The sequence below is a fragment of the Chanodichthys erythropterus genome, chromosome 4, assembly GCF_024489055.1.
Source record: "Chanodichthys erythropterus isolate Z2021 chromosome 4, ASM2448905v1, whole genome shotgun sequence".
In the NCBI taxonomy this organism is placed as follows: domain Eukaryota; kingdom Metazoa; phylum Chordata; class Actinopteri; order Cypriniformes; family Xenocyprididae; genus Chanodichthys; species Chanodichthys erythropterus.
The window spans coordinates 19,731,036-19,749,040 of NC_090224.1; the positions used below are offsets into that span (position 1 = coordinate 19,731,036).

Here is an 18,005-nt window from a genome sequence, read left to right on the forward strand (position 1 = left end):
TTTTGAAAGTTGTCTCACAACACTAAAAACAAGTACAATATAATTAATCAGATTTATTTCAAAAGTGGTAAAAAGTTGATTTTTTCACAATTTGAAGTGAATGTGAAAGAGGTTTCTGGTCTTACTGTGAGCGATTCATCGATGCATGTTGTTCTAAAGAGAAATAAACGAAGTAAACATGCTTCAAATACTGACTGCAAATATGTTGTACACAAGCACAAATCGAACTCTGACTGTTTGGGTGTTTTGTGTTGCATGTTCATATTCAAAACCCCTTTTCTGCATCATTTCAAAAGCCGTTTTGCATGTTTTGTTGTTAACAAATATCTCAGTTTCTGGAATACTGTATGGCTGAATTCAGAACCGCATACTAATCTTACTATTTCTGCCATAAAAAGATAAAATTAGTAAGAGTAGTATGCAATTATGCGGTTCCAAATATAGCATGTCAATGCAATACTTACAAAGCCTATAAAGCAGGGATGGGCAACTCCGGTCCTGGAGGGCCAGTGTCCTGTTTATCTCCATCCCTGATAAAAACTCACTTGCCTATAACTTTCTACTAATCCTAAAGACCTTGATTAGCTGGTTCAGGTGTGTTTGATTAGGGTAGGAGCTAAACTCTGCTGGGCAGTGGCCCTCCAGGACCGGAGTTGCCCATCCCTGCTATAAAGACTATCTGTGTCTAATGTGTGTCAGTTTTATTGAATACTACAAAAACTCAGTGTGCACCATGGACTTAATTTGACCTCAACGTAGATCCATTATATTAGAAATAGATCAGTCCAGGCCTTCATGACAGAAGTAAACTGTCCGTTACACTCTTAAGCCTACCTAGTCAACACTTAAAAACAAGGTTTCCATTTCCTCTAATAGCAGCACGATGGTTTATCGGCCTTTAAGGTCAGAGGTCACTGAGACTGAGATCTGGAGGACTGTCTGAAATTCTGTCCAACCCTTCAGCATCGTCAAGGTTGCTCTCAAGCCCACTTCCAGCATCACTGATGTCACCTCCTGAGAGGTCTGAATTTAGACGAACACGCCGGCGCCTCCTTCTGGTTTGTAGCTCTAAAATCAATTAGAAAAAAGGGTAATTGTTAGTGTAAACCTGGGTGTCCCCAAACGGGGGTTCGCAAGTTGATGAAAAACTAATACTGATTTAAATTGTAAAAATGTAAAATAAAGTAATTAAATCATTTTAAAATAAAAGTATTATATATACACGTCACACATGAATCCAATGCGATTACGTAATGCGCATCGCAGAGCAGTGCAAGACGAGCATTTGTGGTTAAAAAGTATATCATTTTTATTTTTTTTAGAAAATGACCAATCGTTTCACTAGATAAGACTCTTATTCCTCATCTTGGATCATGTAGAGCTCTTTGAAGCTGCACTGAAACTGACATTTGGACCTTCATCCCATTGAACTCCAGTGAAGTCCACTATATGGAGAAAAATCCTCAAAAACAAATTTTCGTTTCGACTGAAGAAAGAAAGACATAAACATCCTGGATGACATGGGGGTGAGTAAATTATCAGGAAATTTTAATTCTGAACTAATCCTTTAAGAAAACAATGAAAAAGGGTACTAAAGGATTCACCCTTCAGTGCACGTGTATCGCTTGTGTCAGTGTCTGGCGCGGTTATGTGTCCATGTGTCACCTGGTTCTTCCAGCCAGGATGCATCCAATTCATCTGAGCTGATCTCAGCCAGACTGGGGGTGGGACTGAAATCATCCTCCGACCCTGATGACACCCGTCTCTCTGGCCTCGTCTTCAAGGTTACCACTGGTACTACACAGGTGCAAGAGAAGAATGAAAGGATACCGCATAAAAAGAGGGAAACTGCACAGAAATCTTTAAGGAGCAGCATGCAAAAATAGATTTCATTCCAAATGTCAGAGAGAGACTAAATGATGGTTTTTGGCACAAAAAAAAAAACCCTAACATTATAAGTGGCCTTCGAGGGGAAACAAAACAGTATTAGAGCCTTTAATTAGTGCATCTCACCTGGTTTCTGTGGTACCTGTGCAGGTGTGGGGAGGGCGTCTCTCAGGACCAGACCTCTCACCTCGTCCTTCAGCTCAGACACAGTGACTCTGAATCACACAGAGAAAATAAAGTACCCTCCTCTCATCAGGCTTATTATCATTAGCTACAACTAAAACAATAAGATAAATGTTAACTGAAATAAAATATTCAAAAACACACCTTTAATTTCACTTTATCTAGTTGCAACATTTCTCAATTGTGTTTAATTTTAGTTGAAGTACTAAAATAAACTAATCGGTAACACTTTACAGTAAGGTTTCACTTGTTACCATTAGTTAAGTACGTTATTTAACATGAACTAAGAATGAACAATACATTTATTAATCTAGTTAATGTTAATCTCAACATTTACCAATACATTGTCAAGATCAAAAGATGGATCTTAAAGGGGTCATATCATGAAAATCAGACTTTTCCTGTGTTCAAGTGCTATAATCGAACCACTTCTATTATTGATTGCTATCAGGATGTGAAAAGAGTTTCAACCAGTATATGAAAAACACTGTCTACCCTAGCTTCAAGAGGGTGAAATATCTTGATTTTTAGTTGTTTCATCTCATTTTAATGCTTGTTTTGTTTCATTTTAAAGTCATCTTGAGGCCCCTGGTTGAGAACCACTGCTCTAGCTGTTTTGTAGGATGCACTCACCTGAGGTCACGTACTTCCTGTTGAGTGTGCTGGTATTGTGACACCATCCGAGCTAGTTCAAAACTGTGTGCACGGTACGAATCTGTAAAACTCTCTAATGTCTGCAGAAAACAAACATCACATGAGCACTGAAATGAGTGTAAACTGAACCAAAAACAGCACAAAGAACATGCAAAAACATCTCGTTCACAACATGAATCCTTATGCAAATGGATATTGCATATTATATACTGCATATCATAACAGAGGACATTTACATACAGAAGTCATTTTAAATGCATATTAAAGGTACAGTAGAAACAACTTGTTTAATTCAATACAAATTTTGACTAACTTCAGAAAAAAAAAAAAAAAAAAAAAACATTTTAAGATATCAGAAAATGCAAAAGATAAAAATATGTACACTAATGTTCAGAAGTTTAGGGTCGGAACAATTTTGAAAGGTTTTGAAAGAAGCTCACCAAAGCTGCATTTATTTTGAAAAAAATAAAATAAAACAAAAACAGTAAAATTGTGAAATATTATTACAATTTAAAATAACTGATTTCTATTTGAATATATTGTAAAATATTATTTATTCCCATGATCAAAGCTGAATTTTCAGCATCATTACTCCAGTCTTCAGTGTCACATGATCTTTCAGAAATCATTCTGATATGATGATTTGATGCTCAAGAAACATTTATGAATATTATCAATATTGAAAACAGTTGTGCTGCTTCATATTTTTGTGGTAATCATGTGATACTTTTTTCCCAGGATTCTTTGATGAAAAATATGTTCAAAAGAATAGCATTTATTTGAATCTTTTGCAACATTATACATGTCTTTATTGCCATTTTGGAGTAATTTCATGCATCCTTGCTGAATAAAAGTATTAATTTCTTTGAAATTAAAAAAAAAAAAAAGAAAAAATCGTACTGACCCCAAACGTTTGAACGGTAGTATACATACCCTATGTGTGTATGTTTGACGAACCTTAGAGCTGCGTTCATACTGTCTCCTTGTTTCTCTGGCCTCTGACTGGAGCTGGAACGTATCTTCCTCCTGCCGCACTACAGAAACACAAACCAGTTTGCTTTTTTAACATTCACGAACATGGTATAAATGGAGTCAGAATGTCTATCAATATTGAAGTCGTTATGAATGTGAAGCCAACACAAACACAGCCCGTATCTGAGCGTGATGTTTATTTACGTGACAGAGGAGGTGTTTATTTTAACACAAAGTGCATTTGCACTGGCAGAAAGCCCTGACTGTAATAACAGGACACACATATACTGAAAGAGTTTGATTTATGCATGTAACATTATAGCGTATATTTGATATGCACAGGTGGAACAGTCAGTTCATGCATCTATAGATTCAAACATGCTCTATGCAGGTATATGAAAAGTAACTAGTATACGACCTACTCAGTTTGTTTTTGAGAATGTCCACCTCTCTCCTGAGCTGCTCCAGTTCTTCTCTGCGGAGTTTAGAGCTGAAACTGTTTACAAACAATCAATGTCTGTACTCTATACATGCACTATACAAGCTGTCTATGTTCACAATGGATTACTAGCATACTTAGTTTAAAGTCAAGATGAAATCAAAACTGACCCCATTTACTTTTACGCATTCCAGATCTTACTGTGCATGACAGGGTTGAGCGAAAGAGAGAATATTTACAATATATTTGCAACGCTTTTTTTATAATATACACTGCTGGTGAAAAGTTTGGAATAATTCCAATTTTTTTAAATGTTTTGAAAGAAGTCTCTTCTGCTCATTAAGGATGAATTTATTTGACAGTAAAAACATTAATATTTTCAAAATATTTTTACAATTTAAAAGAATTGTTTTCTATTTTAATATATTTTAAAATGTAATTTATTTCTGTGATGCAACACTGAATTTTCAGCATCATTACTCCAGTCTTCAGCGCAGTGTTTTTAGTTATTATTTTAGACTTATTGTAGTTTTAATAATAATTTTAAATTAGCTTTTAGTTGTCAGTTTATTTTATTAGTTTTGAGTATTGCTATTTCTTTATTTCAGTTTTAGTTAGTTTTAGTTTATTATTTCCAGTTAATAATTTTAGTGCTTAAAACTTAAACTTAATCTTATTTCAGTTTATTGCCAAGACAACTTTTCTAATTTTCATTTAGTTTAAGTTAAACTAATATTTTTATTTTATTTTATTTCAGCTTTGTTTCTATTAACAGCAAAGGATGCATTAAATTGATTTAATGCAACAATTATTTTGAATAAATGCTGTTCTTTTGAAAATCACAGTTTTTCACTAACCATAATTAATACTTGAGCACCATTAAAAATTAATAATAATTGAGCACTAAATCAGCTTTGATCAAATGTGTTTTTAAAATATATTCAAACAGAAAACAGTTATTTGAAATTGTAATAATATTTCACAATATTACTGCTGTTCAATGTATTCTTGGTGAGCATAAGAGACTTCTTTAAAAAACATTACAAAAATCATAATTATTCCAAACTTTTGGCCGGGTTTATTTATCTTCCACTCATTCCAGACCTTTCTTCCTGGTTTCCTAGAGTCGTGGCTCGGTTGATCTGAGCTCTCAGGCTGCTCAGCTCTCGATCCATCTCTCTCTTCCACTGCTCTATCCGTCGATCCGGTCCAGGGCTCAACGTTCTCCGCTCCGCATCCCGCTCTCTCTCCTCCAGTTTATCCTGAAGTCTCTTCTGCTCCTCTGGAAGAGACCGGCTCTAGAATTAATATCAACTCAATCTGAGCAGATTTTGTTCTTGGCATATTCTATTTACAAGCTTATTGAAAAGAAGTGTTCATTAAGGGGGTCATGACATGGATTTTTTATTATTTTAATGTTCCTTGAGGTTCACTTTTATAATGATAATAAAGTGTTTTGCACAACAGACTCAAGTGCGTTCAGAACCTGAACACGCATCTGTATACTGTATCCAGTGTAGACAGCATCAGTGATTATAATGGATTTGATTTTTTTGTTTTTGACGCGACGCTCACATTCAGCGTAGGCAAGTGTCAGCTGTTAATTGACTGAACACCAGTGGGCGGGGCCTAAGGTGCGATGATGTATAACTCTAATTTGATTTCTCATGTCATGACCCCTTTAAAATTTTGAAACACATTAAGATGGAAGATCACCTTGTAATGTTTGTATTTGTCTATGCTGAGCGTTTCGTTCTCTTTCCAGTAATCGAAGATTGTGTGTTAAAGTCTCAATGGCCTGTGGCAAAATAACATACAAAACTTATTTGTTATTCGAGAATGATACACTGTAGGATTCAGTTTATTATATTAAGGCAAGACGCTTCAGTCGAAACCATTATTTTTTCATGCATTAGACTTCAAAGACTCTATATGCTATCTATCTATTTGCATCTGTAGATTTTTAATTTACAACACATCAAACTTTACAGTTTTATTCATATTTATATTTTGAAGGTTTTTACAGAAGGGTTTGTTCATATATGATTTGCCTGATATATATTTAACATTTTATTCCTAAAACTTTTTTTCTGCCCATTTACTATTTTCTGAAAAACTCTAATATATCAACAAAATGAAACAAAAAGTTTTAAAACTGGCTTTATCCAATGTTCTTATTTCTGTTCTGGAAATGTATACAAATTCTGCATATTTAATTACTTAATGCCTCATTTGCATATTTAAACAACATTTAAGAAAACTTGTAATACAAAACAATTGTTTTAACGTACTGTAATTGAACAGTATTAATGCGTTTAAAAATGTTTACCCTATTCACCTGATGCATTTTGCCTTAATAATCTCCAAAACAAAATGATAAACACATATATTGTGCCTCAGTTTACAACTGGTAACGTCCATCTCAGATGATCTGATTTCAAGTGGACAGAACTAAATACAGATAAATGAACCAATACATCATGTGATCCAAACATGTGACCAGAGCAGGTGTTAGTCTGACCTGACTCTGTTGCTGTAACTGTGTCTGGATGGCGGTCAGATCTGACCACTGAACCGCAGGACTGAGAGAGGAAGTGGGCTTCAGATCAACGCCGGCTGTGACGTCTCTGACCGGAAACACATCTACAGAGAGAAACACATGAAATCAGATTAAACATGTACAGTAGTGGCCAAAATTGATGTCTGGAGGGAATATTTGTTTTTAATGACCCTATGAGTTTGATGAAACCATCAAGATATTTTCTTAATATTTTAAATATGAGGTAAGAACAAAATAAACTTTGTTATGGTATTTATCTGACAAAATTATTCAGCAAAAAAAGAGGCAAACTACAGCTACGGGTTTTATTTTACTATGCAAAAAAAGCTCAGAGGAAAAAGCATACACTGATACAACATAAACAGTTATTAATATTTCTCTCTTGTTTTTGTATGCGTTCATAATTTCTTTGTATGAGAGCCTGGACAATTTGGCATGTTTTATTCCGTTTTCACAAATAAAACAATTGACTACTAAGCAATATGCTTGCAAAATCTTTAAAAAAAAAAAAATAATAATAATAATAATAATAATAATAATATTTGAATAAAGGGTGAAGATGTCAATTTTCCTAGACCAGACATCACTTTTGGTCACTACTGTAATAGGTTCAATAAATCAATAAAATAAATTCACTATTATAAAACACACTTTTCCCCCTTTTTATTTATGTTTGTTAGTCTGCTTTGAATTTTTTATTCATTTTATTTGGTTTATTTGGCCCATGGTCCTCGGTTTTTACCCCCTCTGATCAGTGAATTTCCATAATTTTTTCCCCAGTCTGTCAAATTTACTAGATAAGGATTTTTCGAATTATTATTATTTTATGGATATTTAACTCCCAAACAGGGTTATTATCTTTAACTAAAACTATTAAAACTTAAAAAATCTAATATAAATACTAGATGAAAAACTTAAACTAAAAAATTATTATTATTATTAAATTGAATAAATAAAAACTAAAACTGAAATAAAAAATAAATTATACCTAAATAATGAAAAAATAAATAAATAAATATGGCAAAAGCACACGACAAAATGAAACTGAAAACTGAAAATATAAAATAAAAACAATAATAGTATATATAAATAAAACTAAACTAACATTGCTCCCAAATAGCAAATTTAGTATTTTAATATTTTGACAATAAAACTTTGACTAATTTCCATATTACTTCAGGCCAGAAATTATTCTTTTTAAAATTCCATTTTTATTTCCAGGTTTTCCATGACTATGGAAATTGAAAAGAATTACACAGAATATTCTCGATCTGTCTATTAAGGGACTCAATAATCATTTAAAAGTGAGTTTACCTTCGGCTCCTCTGGGAGATCTTCCATATGTAGTTAGACGTTCCTTGTAAGACACAATATTAAATTAAATTAAAGCAGTATTTTACATTAGAAAAAAGTCATAGGTGTTCAGAATGATGAGTAAATAATGACAGCATTTTAATTTTGAGTGAACTGTCTCTTTAAATTTATCGAGCAGCACTCTAGCGCACTCTAGCGGCCAGAATCTGCAACATACTAAACTGACATACATTTAAGAAAAATTCAAATTCATGATTATTAGTGATGAAATACACTCTCTTACTCTCATTTTTGCGACACTTCCGTCAGCCTCGGAGATGATGGAGCTCAAATGATGGTCCCAGTTCATCCTGAGCGCCTGATAACCGGCTTCTCGAATTAAACACGAGCATAAAACCTGTCTGTCTGCTTTATGAAGGCACTTTAATTTTTAATTCAGCGGGAATGATGACAGGTGAGGTTACAGCGACAGGTAAACGGATCGCAGTGTCACCGGATTCTGAAGGTGTTTCAGCTTTAGTAAACAAACAACTGATAACAATAACGCGCGCGCGAAACACGGAAGCGACCGGTTATTATTTTAGAGAAACTTTACAAACGAATGTCCTGTCATAAATATATCATAAAAGTTCGATTATATGTCTAAAATCCTCTTTTCATGGGGCCAGAGCCCATTTCAGTTTAAATCCAGGAGCCACTATATTCTACGCCACTTCCGTTGCACCACATGGATTATGGGAAATGTAGTTTAAATCTAGTTTAATGGCCGATCACTCCATAGCAAACACACTGGACCAGTAGCCTACTAGATAAATCGAGGCGGGGGGAAAAAAATAATATACCAAGATATGACACCACCATTTGTGTGTTTTAAGTTGGTTACATAAAAAGGTAGATTGGTGTAATTGGAATTGGAAAAATAACATTGATTACCCCTTGGTTAACTGCAAGTTGGTCAAACAAGACAGTCTTAATATAGTGACTAGGTTTATGCAACTGGCCCCTGGCCTAACATATATAGCTTACTAGCCTGATAATATTTAGCCTACATATTGAATGATGCATGCAATTTATTAAAATAGTCACATGTAACCTATATTTACAGTTTACTTAATACAATTCAGTGAGTAAGAGTCAATATTACATTTATCTTTAGTTTAGTTTAGTTTTAGTTTTACATTTTACTTTAGTTTCTTGGCTTTAGTTTTGGTTGCTTTTTGTGCATATTTTAGTATTTAGTAGTCAAATGTCAAATTTATTATAGTGTTTTTATAGTTAACTAAAAGGTTAAAATTATAGTTAAATAAAAAGCATTTTCGTTACTTGAAATAAAACAAAAGTCAACTAAAATAAATAAAAACTTAAACTTGAAATTTTATTTCAGCTATAGTTGCCAAAGCCTCATTTCTCCTTTTCATTTAGTTTAACTTGATGTACTAAAATAACTAAAACTGCAATAAAAATAAAAACTATATAGACATATTAAAAAAAAGATGACCAAAACACAACAAAATTACTAAAACTAATAAACAAAATAAAAACTAATTTAACTAATAGTATCTGCAATTTAAAATAACAGCATGTTATAGCATGTTTAACATAATTTCACTGTACTTTTTATGTCAGTAACTGTATTAAACGTATTAAACTGAATTGAACGTTTCAACTTTAATGTTATTTATTTAAAACATGAATGTACACACAGAGAATTCCCAGAGTTCTTGCAGTGTGAAATGAGCCTCCTTGTGTTTTTCTAATTTTACATAACGTTTTTTTACTTGTCACTTCATAGAATGTAAAATTACAGTAGAATTACTTTGCAAAGATGATTTTTTCCACTATTTAAAACACACTGGCCATTTTAACCCAGGTCCCCATCCGAGCAGCGTTCTCCCGGTGTTCACTGTGCAAAGGAACAGACCCAGCAAAGCAACCATCCCGAACGACCCGCGCCGGCGCTTCTCAGGCTCTAACAGGACAGAACACACAAACTCAGTTGTATTCATTCATAATTGCGTTGTCTTTACACAGATCAGTTCTGTGGAGGTGCAAGGAGACTCACTTCCAGTAGAGTATCCTTGAGCGTACAGCACCCGACTGACAATCCAGATCATTCCCAACACGCTGGCCAAGCGCTGAGACACACAAGAAACAGTTCATCTCTCAGTTTGCATTAGCTTGCATGGGTAATTACAGTCCACCTCCAGGTAAGAGTTAATAAAGCTTGAATCTATACTCACTGGATGTTGAATCCCACCCACAGATAAATGAAAAAGGAATGGAGACAGGACTTCAACACTGGAAGGATATGGCACATATATAAATACAATGACAAAATATCCACAACAGCATCAATAAATCAGAAAAGTAACAAGCAAATCACAACACTCACTTCTGGATCACATGTAAAACATGAAATTAGCTGATATTTATTGTAAAGGAAACTTTAATATTTAGCAGTGAACAAATGCATGCATACGTGTTCTGATGCGCTCGCTGGATACAGTTGAATTTGTGGCCGGTCTCTGGATCATCACTGTACATTGTAGGATACTAGAAAATAAAATAAATACTTTCTTCATAGGTCAAACTTAATTACACCAAAAACCATTAAGGAAAATATCTGAAGTACTTTTGTGCTCTAAAAAACACTTTGCACTTTGTTCTGATGGGTCACATACATGGTGGAAGGAATAAATGCTAAATGTAAACAATAAAATTTAACTAACCATATAATTGTGTGTGGTTAGGATCGTTAAACTTAGATAATGTGAGTGTGACGTATATCAATATCTGATTTTAAGGACATTTGTTTACTTTTGCACAATAAACAACTTTTGTACTGCATGTATAAAATCTGGGTCCTGACGCAAAACCATTTGAGAACCACTTATCTGAAATACATATTTCTATTAGACTTTTGTCTTTGAATATAGATTTAATGATTAAACATGTAAATATCTAAAACTCATAATACATTCTGCATTAGATATTAGATATATAATAAATTCTCTTAAATATTAAGGTTTTTTTGCAGTGATTCATAGAAAAAACTTTAAATATTAACTCTGAATTGTGAGAAATAAAGTCAGAATTGTGAGTTTATACCTGACATTGCGAGTTAACACAGATGAGCCAAAACATTATGACCACCTGCCTAATATGCTGTTGGTCCTCCACATGCTGCCAAAACAGCACCGAAACGCTGAGGCATGAACTCTACATGAGCCCTGAAGGTGTGCTGTGGTCTCTGGCACCAAGACGTTAGCAGCAGATCTGCAACAATGTTAGGTGGCACATGTCAAATCCATGTCCACATGAATGGCTGGACCCAGAATTTCTCAGCAGATCATTACCCAGAGCGTCACACACCCTCCAATGGCTTGTCGTCATCCCACTGTGATCCTGAAGCCATCACTTCCCCAGGTAAACGGCGCACACGTACATGTCCGTCCATGTGATGTAAAAGAAAATGGAACTCACCTGACCAGGCAACCTTCTTTCACTGATCCAAGATCCAGTTCTAATGCTCGTGTGTCTATTGTAGATGCTTTCGATGGTAGACGGGGGTCATCATAGGCACTCTGATTGGTCTGCGGCTCCACAGCCCCATAAGCAGCATATTACTCCCATCATTCAAATTTTTGTGTGACCTTCTGTTGTCTCGGTCCAGACGGGATAGTCTTCTACTGCCCTTGTGCATCGATGAGTTTTGGTCACCCAACACAGTGGGTTTGTGGTTTGTGGTTTGTCCCTCCTCAGACACTGTTGGTAAATTCTCACACAAGCCTTGCCGTTTCAGAGATACTCTGACTCCATCACCTTGCAGTAGCAATTTAGCCCTTGTCAAAGTCACTCAGATCTTTATTCCTGCTCATTTCTCCTGCATTCAACATGTTGATTACGAGATTGTTTACCATCTAATCTACCCAGACCTTAATATGTGGCCTTGTTAGGTGATATTCATTTCACCTTGACTGGTCATAATGTTTTGGCTCATCAGTGTATCTCTATTTTTTCCTCATATAAACTTGCATGAATGAAATGTGAGATAAAATGTTGTTTTATAAAAGTTTTATTTTACTGCAGAAACAAGCTTCCATAGTAATTAGTGTGCGTTATGTTACCTTGACGTTGTATTTAACCCGAGCCTTCACCACGGCACGAGACAGATGAGCCATCAGGAGAAATGACGCCGCTCCTGTCAGCGCCACATAGCCGTACTCTTTAGACAAAACAACCATCTTCAAGACTGAGGAGAGAACAGAAATATCACGGGATCTTAATGCGTGACAGCATACAAGTGTACAGCAGAGAACAATCTAGAAAATGTGTCAATCCAGAAATAGTCCCATTACAGACAGACAAATAGCTGATCTGTGACATAGAAATGATAATGTGCTTTGTCATCTCCGTCTCTGATAGATTTAGTTACTATCAAATTCATTACATGACAGTGCAACTCAGTCTACGTCATAAGTAGTTGCAATGAAGATAAATTCAAGTCATATAGGCTAGTTGTCAAAAATCCACATTTCTGTAAACAAGCATACATGCAAGAACAGGTACATTTCCTGCAAACCCACAACAACAGTATAAAAGCGAAAGACATTTATTTTCCAACAGTAATCCCACTGTTGCATTATTTTGATTTGTTCACGTTGTTCTATTCAAACACAATAAATGCAATATAATATTGTCAATCAAGACTGCATTTGCAGTTTTATTTTGTTACCTGCTCTGTGCTTCTGTGCTGGTTATTATCGGAGGGCGGAGGCTGCAGGACAAAGATCACTCATGTAGTACTAACGCTTGTGGGTAAAGGGTCAAACTCCACAAGTCCCATCTGCCTTTAAGAAACCAAATGCACAAATTTAAACATTTAAAAAACAAAAACTTTTAATGTTTTTGTTAAACATGTAATATAAAATGGATTTAAAAATATAAAATACTTTGTATATATTATGATTTCCTGTCTTTTCATTCTCTAATCTTGAATAGAGACTATTAATTCATTTTTTTGTGTGTGTTTTAAGAGCCACATCAGCTGCAGAAACAAAGTAACAAAAGTTGTACAATTAACAAAAAAACATTTAAGATTAACACAAGACAAAAATCCTAAAATACGTTCGGGTGACACTGAACCACATTAATTGTCTATTTATATTTCAAACAGTGCAGTCTAGCAAAATATTTTAGCTTTAAGAAGTTTAACTTTAAAGTTGTGATCCAAATGACGCACTTTGTACTCAAACGTGTAGTGTATGAACTTTATTAGGATATTTTGTCATTCAACATTGGAGTCTGATAGCTCCACCCCCTCCAGTTGAGTGCATGAAGCATCTAACATTTTATATTTATAAATGTACATTTATCAATTGTAAACTTTTTTTTTTTTTTTGGTATTACAAGAGATAAAACATTATTTGAGTACAATATCACCTCTTGACAAAAAAAGCACTCAGAATGTACAATTTGCACAGCCTTTTACTTTAATTAACTTTTGATTTTCTTATAAGTAACGCTCTCTTTCTTTCTTTATATTATTTATTTTTTAGTTACTGTCTAGTTGCTTTTGTTTGAGCTGTGGTGTTGGTATAGCTTTATTACCACATAGAAAAAAAAAGTAAAAGCATACCAAATAACAACAACAATACAATCTCTATTATTCCAACAGATTTGAGAGCCCCGCCATTAAGCAAGGCATCAAAAAATTAGATTATACTCATAGCGTTCCTCTCCACGGAAATCTTTAGTAAAAGGCGAAAGATTTATGCGATATGAAGAGAAACATGAGTGTACTAGTTTAACCATCGCACCAGCACGCACTCGAGTAAAAGGAACACACTTCACGAGAACGGTAACTTGGAACCTGACAGACACCGTCTGTTCAACATTTAAAGAGATAGTTCCCCCAAAAATCAATTTTGTCATTCCTCACCCACATTTTTGTCATTCCTTTTGTCACACCCTCACCAACTTTCTTCAGTTGAAAGTTGACTTCCATAGTATTTTTGTTTGATTACCAAACATTATTTAAAATACATGGAATTTTTAATGTTTGGGTGAACTATCCCTTTAAATGTTGAACAGACGATGTCAGTCAGGTTCCAACCGTTCTAGTGAAGTGTGTTCCTTTTACTCGAGTGCGTGCTGGTGCACCACTACTACTAGTACACTTATGTTTCTCTTCAATTCGTATAAATCTTTCGCCTTTTACTAAAGATTTCCGTGGAGAGGAATGAAATGAGTAAATTTCAATTTTTTGATGCCCTACTCAACGGTAGGGCTCTCAATTCTGTTGAAATGACAAGACAGTAAATTTTTTTAATTACTTCAGTCTATTGTTGTTATTGATTATTTTCTACTACTATCTAAAGGTTCACATAAAACATTAAAAATTAAGCGTTTTCGTTTTTTCGGTTAATTACACTTTTTCCTTTGATATAACAAATAAATAGATATCATAATTTACTTTCAAATTTAAAATGGACTCTTCACAGATTTAAAGCTGTAGCCTCTCATGCCATATGAAAATAAATTCTCATTTTGGTTAACTGTGTAAATGTATTCTTAATTCACCGTCTGGGTCTCATCTTGTGCGCTTTCTTTTCCACGCGCAGCCACATAGTAAACACTTCTGAGGTAAATAAAGTAAAATAAAAAATGACAGAGCCTCAGCTGCTTTTCAACACTTTTACTTTGTCATGCCTATTCATACAATAAAATATGCAAATACACTAATCGCCATAACCATTCATACTTTCGTTCGTATAATAATAACAAAATTTATGAATATTCAAAATTCAAATGTACATTCCTCCATCGGAGAGCCGTTAAAAAAACTCTTTCAGCGGCTCTGCTCCATCGTAGTTCTGACTGGTGACGCAGTGCGCAATGACAGTTGGGTGATTTTACCTTTCTACTTCCACTTCTACTAACTAAGTGATGTATCGATGTTCCCTTCCCTATGCCGCTCGCAGTGCCCTTCGAACTGAACATGTTCGCTCCCTTCGGAATGGAATCTCACTTAAGATTGCGAAATACTCTGTGAAGTCCACTTCGCAGTCCACTTGCGGTCGAATGGAATGCACCAGCTGCGCACACACTTAACGATTGTAAGGCCGATTATGAATGTAAATTGATACTTACTGATCGTGCTCAAGCGCGTCCAGTCAGAGCCAGTTGCGTTCAGTCTGCGATTACGGTCGGTGTTCAAATTCCATGTGTAAGTATTTAAATCGATCTGCTTCAGTCGCAGGAAACAATCGCTGTATGTTGAGCACGTCTTGTTTTAGCTAGTCGTTAAATGTGTGCCCGGCATTAAGATAAGCATGTGATCTTACATTAGGCTGACCAGACGTCCCGGACCAGAGCAGAGCGCCATTATCGTCAAATATCAAAATAAACATCGTTATCGGTTTCAAGGTAGTAACATACTAACTGTTCATGTTAAATTAAAGTAATGCTGTTTGAATATATTTTATAACAGGGCCTCAACAGCGTGCGAGATTGTTTTGCACAATTTTAAACGTCCACAAAAGTTCCGTATATCACGTGGTGAAGATACACTCAGATATAAATAAAATGAAATAAAATAATACACGTGCAACTTACTTTGTGCTTAAAATGAGTCTAAAATGCAAAATAATAGTTAAAAATAGTTAACAGTTGTAATTTCTGTATAGGCCTACAGTAAAAAGCTTGTGAAAATTAAAATATTAAATTCAATAAATATTTGTTCAATGCCGTTTTATTCATCTTATATTTATGTTGTTTTATTTTTGTAATGTAATGTGCTTTTGTAAAGTCATTTTCTGTCATAACAGGCATATTGTTTTAAACTGTCAAAATGATAATTATTAATGAAATAATATAAGGAACCCACAACAATTAAAAACAAAAACGTATTGTCCCCGCTCTTTTAATAATTATATATCAAATGAGATTTTGGTAGTATTTTAACCAGTAACCACTTAAATATAAAATAGCCTAAATTCTCACCTCAAAAATCCATTCAACTTTTCTTAAATTGTACAAAATTAGAAAGCCTCGCAGTAAAGCAGGGCATTAAAAAATTAGTTTATACTCATAGTGTTCCTCTCCACGGAAATCTTTAGTAAAAGGCGAAAGATTTATGCGATATGAAGAGAAACATGAGTGTACTGGTTTGGCCATCGCACCAGCACGCAGTCGAGTATAAGGAACACACTTCACGAGAACGGTTGGAACCTGACTGACACCGTCTGTTCAACATTTAAAGGGATAGTTCACCCAAAAATCAATTTTGTCATTCCTCACCCTCAACTTGTTCCAAAGTTACTTTCTTCAGTTGAAAGTTAACTTCCATAGTATTTTGTTTGATTACCAAACATTCTTTAAAATACAGGGAATTTTTAATTTGGGGGTTTACTATCCCTTTAAATGTTGAACAGATGGTGTCAGTCATTCCAACCGTTCTAGGGAAGTGTGTTTCTTATACTCGAGTTCGTGCTGGTGCACTGCGATTACTAGTACACTCATGTTTTTCTTCATATCGTATAAATTTTTCGCCTTTTACTAAAGATTTCCGTGGAGAGGAACGTTATGAGTATAAACTAATTTTTTGATGTCCTACTTAAAGGTGTGGCTCTCAATTTTGTTGAAATGTTAAAGACTTCACTTAATTATTGCCTTCACTTTATAAACCACCTACTTACCTACTATTTAGTAGGGGAAAAGCAGTAGGCGAGCGAATAAGTATGTCAGAAACCTCAGTAATCATAAATGAGTAGTCGAGGAGTTCCCGGATGGCCTACTACTTCCGCCCAGATTCTGAAGTATTCCTCGATAGATAGCCTACTTTTCTATCCCAGGAGGCCACGGGAGAGGATACGTCATAATCAAACACTTGAGAAAAGCGACGCGGATGCTGTTAAATGTGAGTATTGAAAACCAAAAACACATTTGTTGAACTACTGTAGAGTAAACTGCTGAATGTGTGAAGATGCTAGACACTATAGTTGTGACTTTACTGTAAAACACGATTTAGAATGTATTATGTAGATAACGGGATCTCTAGTAAACACACATAACTTAATTCAGTGGAATTACATATTCTAAACCATATACATCTTAAAGATGCTTATTAAATGTTTATTTAACCTCTGACAGGAACATCTTTAAGTATTATGACTTATGAGTGATGGATTATGTATTATGAGTGATGTGTTTGTGCTGTTATTCACTGTTGTCAACACTGCTTACATTACATGAATGAAAATAATGTAAATAAATAAATCTACAGTAACTACACATAAGTTTAATTTATTGTATTTGTCCATTAGTACTGTTAATAAATTAAGGAACATTTGTGTTGGATAAGAAGTGAGTTAACACATCAACATGTAAATGTAGATTTGAGCACATAAATCTCAGGAAACTTGTCTGATGTTACAGGGACAGATGAGCACACGTGTGTTTATCAGGTAGAGGAATGATGCCATCAAAAGCTTTGGGTGAGGATACTACAGAAATGAATACAAAGTCTATTTAAATCTAAAGTCTATTTTATTTTAATTATTGGAATTTAAACAGACTTATTACAGCACTTTTCTGGTTCTTGATGTCTGTATGTTTGCTGCAGAGCTTTTGTGGAACAGGACCTGCAAGGAAAGCTGACGATGGCATTTGTTAGAAATAAAGAGGAAAGCCTGAAACAAAATATAAAGTAAGATCATTTTGTTATTTCTAAAACAGAAATCAAATAACACTGTCTGCTTTTGTATTATATTTGTGCATTATTGTAGGATGTGAATGTCCTCAGACTGGTGTGAGCACTGAGGATGGAGAGCCACAGCAGATCCTGGGAATGGTTCAGTGTCATGGACGAGATCCTCCATCACTCCTCCTTTCAAGTGACTCAATCAAGGACACACTGGAGGAGACACTGCAGAGATCGAACCAGCAACCTTCTGCTGACCAGCTCAGTGGTTTAGCCCACCACACCACAAATGT

The 18,005-nt window shown here is 34.7% G+C and overlaps 2 protein-coding genes and 4 non-coding genes across 8 annotated transcripts; 2 read left to right on the forward strand and 4 right to left on the reverse strand.

The window, feature by feature from the left end:
• Nucleotides 1-16: 16 nt before the first annotated feature.
• LOC137019211 (tropomyosin) lies at nucleotides 17-8,711 on the reverse strand. Of its 3 annotated transcripts, XR_010894980.1 has the most exons (12): nucleotides 8,293-8,711; nucleotides 8,010-8,052; nucleotides 6,657-6,778; nucleotides 5,852-5,933; nucleotides 5,240-5,417; nucleotides 4,119-4,192; nucleotides 3,682-3,758; nucleotides 2,704-2,804; nucleotides 2,014-2,102; nucleotides 1,666-1,797; nucleotides 835-1,068; nucleotides 17-153 (listed from the first exon to the last, which is right to left on the reverse strand). XR_010894980.1 is itself a non-coding variant. In XM_067384425.1 (11 exons), exons 1-11 carry the CDS (start codon nucleotides 8,356-8,358, stop codon nucleotides 905-907), a joined length of 1,128 nt encoding a protein of 375 aa, XP_067240526.1. In that variant the 5' UTR covers nucleotides 8,359-8,711; the 3' UTR covers nucleotides 686-904. The 3 variants fall into 3 exon arrangements, 2 of the variants coding, with proteins under 2 accessions (XP_067240526.1, XP_067240528.1); XM_067384425.1 differs by lacking the exon at nucleotides 17-153 and having other exon boundaries at nucleotides 686-1,068; XM_067384427.1 differs by lacking the exon at nucleotides 17-153 and having other exon boundaries at nucleotides 941-1,068; nucleotides 1,605-1,797.
• A 724-nt stretch (nucleotides 8,712-9,435) lies between these two features.
• Nucleotides 9,436-12,878, reverse strand: mgst3a (microsomal glutathione S-transferase 3a). Its single transcript, XM_067383294.1, has 6 exons — nucleotides 12,745-12,878; nucleotides 12,137-12,261; nucleotides 10,489-10,562; nucleotides 10,250-10,307; nucleotides 10,072-10,144; nucleotides 9,436-9,978 (listed from the first exon to the last, which is right to left on the reverse strand). The coding sequence occupies exons 2-6, from the start codon at nucleotides 12,251-12,253 to the stop codon at nucleotides 9,848-9,850; spliced, it is 453 nt and encodes a 150-aa protein (XP_067239395.1). The 5' UTR covers nucleotides 12,254-12,261; nucleotides 12,745-12,878; the 3' UTR covers nucleotides 9,436-9,847.
• Nucleotides 12,879-13,693: 815 nt separating this feature from the next.
• On the reverse strand, nucleotides 13,694-13,809 carry LOC137019540 (U5 spliceosomal RNA). The gene has a single exon (XR_010895083.1). It is a non-coding gene; the product is annotated as a U5 spliceosomal RNA (small nuclear RNA).
• A 375-nt stretch (nucleotides 13,810-14,184) lies between these two features.
• LOC137019543 (U5 spliceosomal RNA) lies at nucleotides 14,185-14,300 on the forward strand. Its single transcript, XR_010895086.1, has one exon. It is a non-coding gene; the product is annotated as a U5 spliceosomal RNA (small nuclear RNA).
• Nucleotides 14,301-16,057: 1,757 nt separating this feature from the next.
• On the reverse strand, nucleotides 16,058-16,173 carry LOC137019538 (U5 spliceosomal RNA). The gene has a single exon (XR_010895082.1). It is a non-coding gene; the product is annotated as a U5 spliceosomal RNA (small nuclear RNA).
• Nucleotides 16,174-16,524: 351 nt separating this feature from the next.
• LOC137019545 (U5 spliceosomal RNA) lies at nucleotides 16,525-16,640 on the forward strand. Its single transcript, XR_010895088.1, has one exon. It is a non-coding gene; the product is annotated as a U5 spliceosomal RNA (small nuclear RNA).
• Nucleotides 16,641-18,005: the final 1,365 nt, after the last annotated feature.

What these genes read in the sequence shown, in the direction of transcription:
- LOC137019211 (XM_067384425.1), bottom strand. Translation starts at nt 8,358, where the DNA reads ATGAACTGGGACCATCATTTGAGCTCCATCATCTCCGAGGCTGACGGA. An exon ending in GAAGTGTCGCAAAAATGAGA is followed by an intron (nt 8,053 to 8,292) that starts GTAAGAGAGTGT and finishes GTGTCTTACAAG; the next exon opens with GAACGTCTAACTACATATGG. An exon ending in ACAAATACAAACATTACAAG is followed by an intron (nt 5,418 to 5,851) that starts GTGATCTTCCAT and finishes GGTCTCTTCCAG; the next exon opens with AGGAGCAGAAGAGACTTCAG.
- mgst3a (XM_067383294.1), bottom strand. Translation starts at nt 12,253, where the DNA reads ATGGTTGTTTTGTCTAAAGAGTACGGCTATGTGGCGCTGACAGGAGCG. An exon ending in CAGCGAGCGCATCAGAACAC is followed by an intron (nt 10,308 to 10,488) that starts GTATGCATGCAT and finishes ATATCCTTCCAG; the next exon opens with TGTTGAAGTCCTGTCTCCAT. An exon ending in TGGGTGGGATTCAACATCCA is followed by an intron (nt 10,145 to 10,249) that starts GTGAGTATAGAT and finishes TGTGTGTCTCAG; the next exon opens with CGCTTGGCCAGCGTGTTGGG.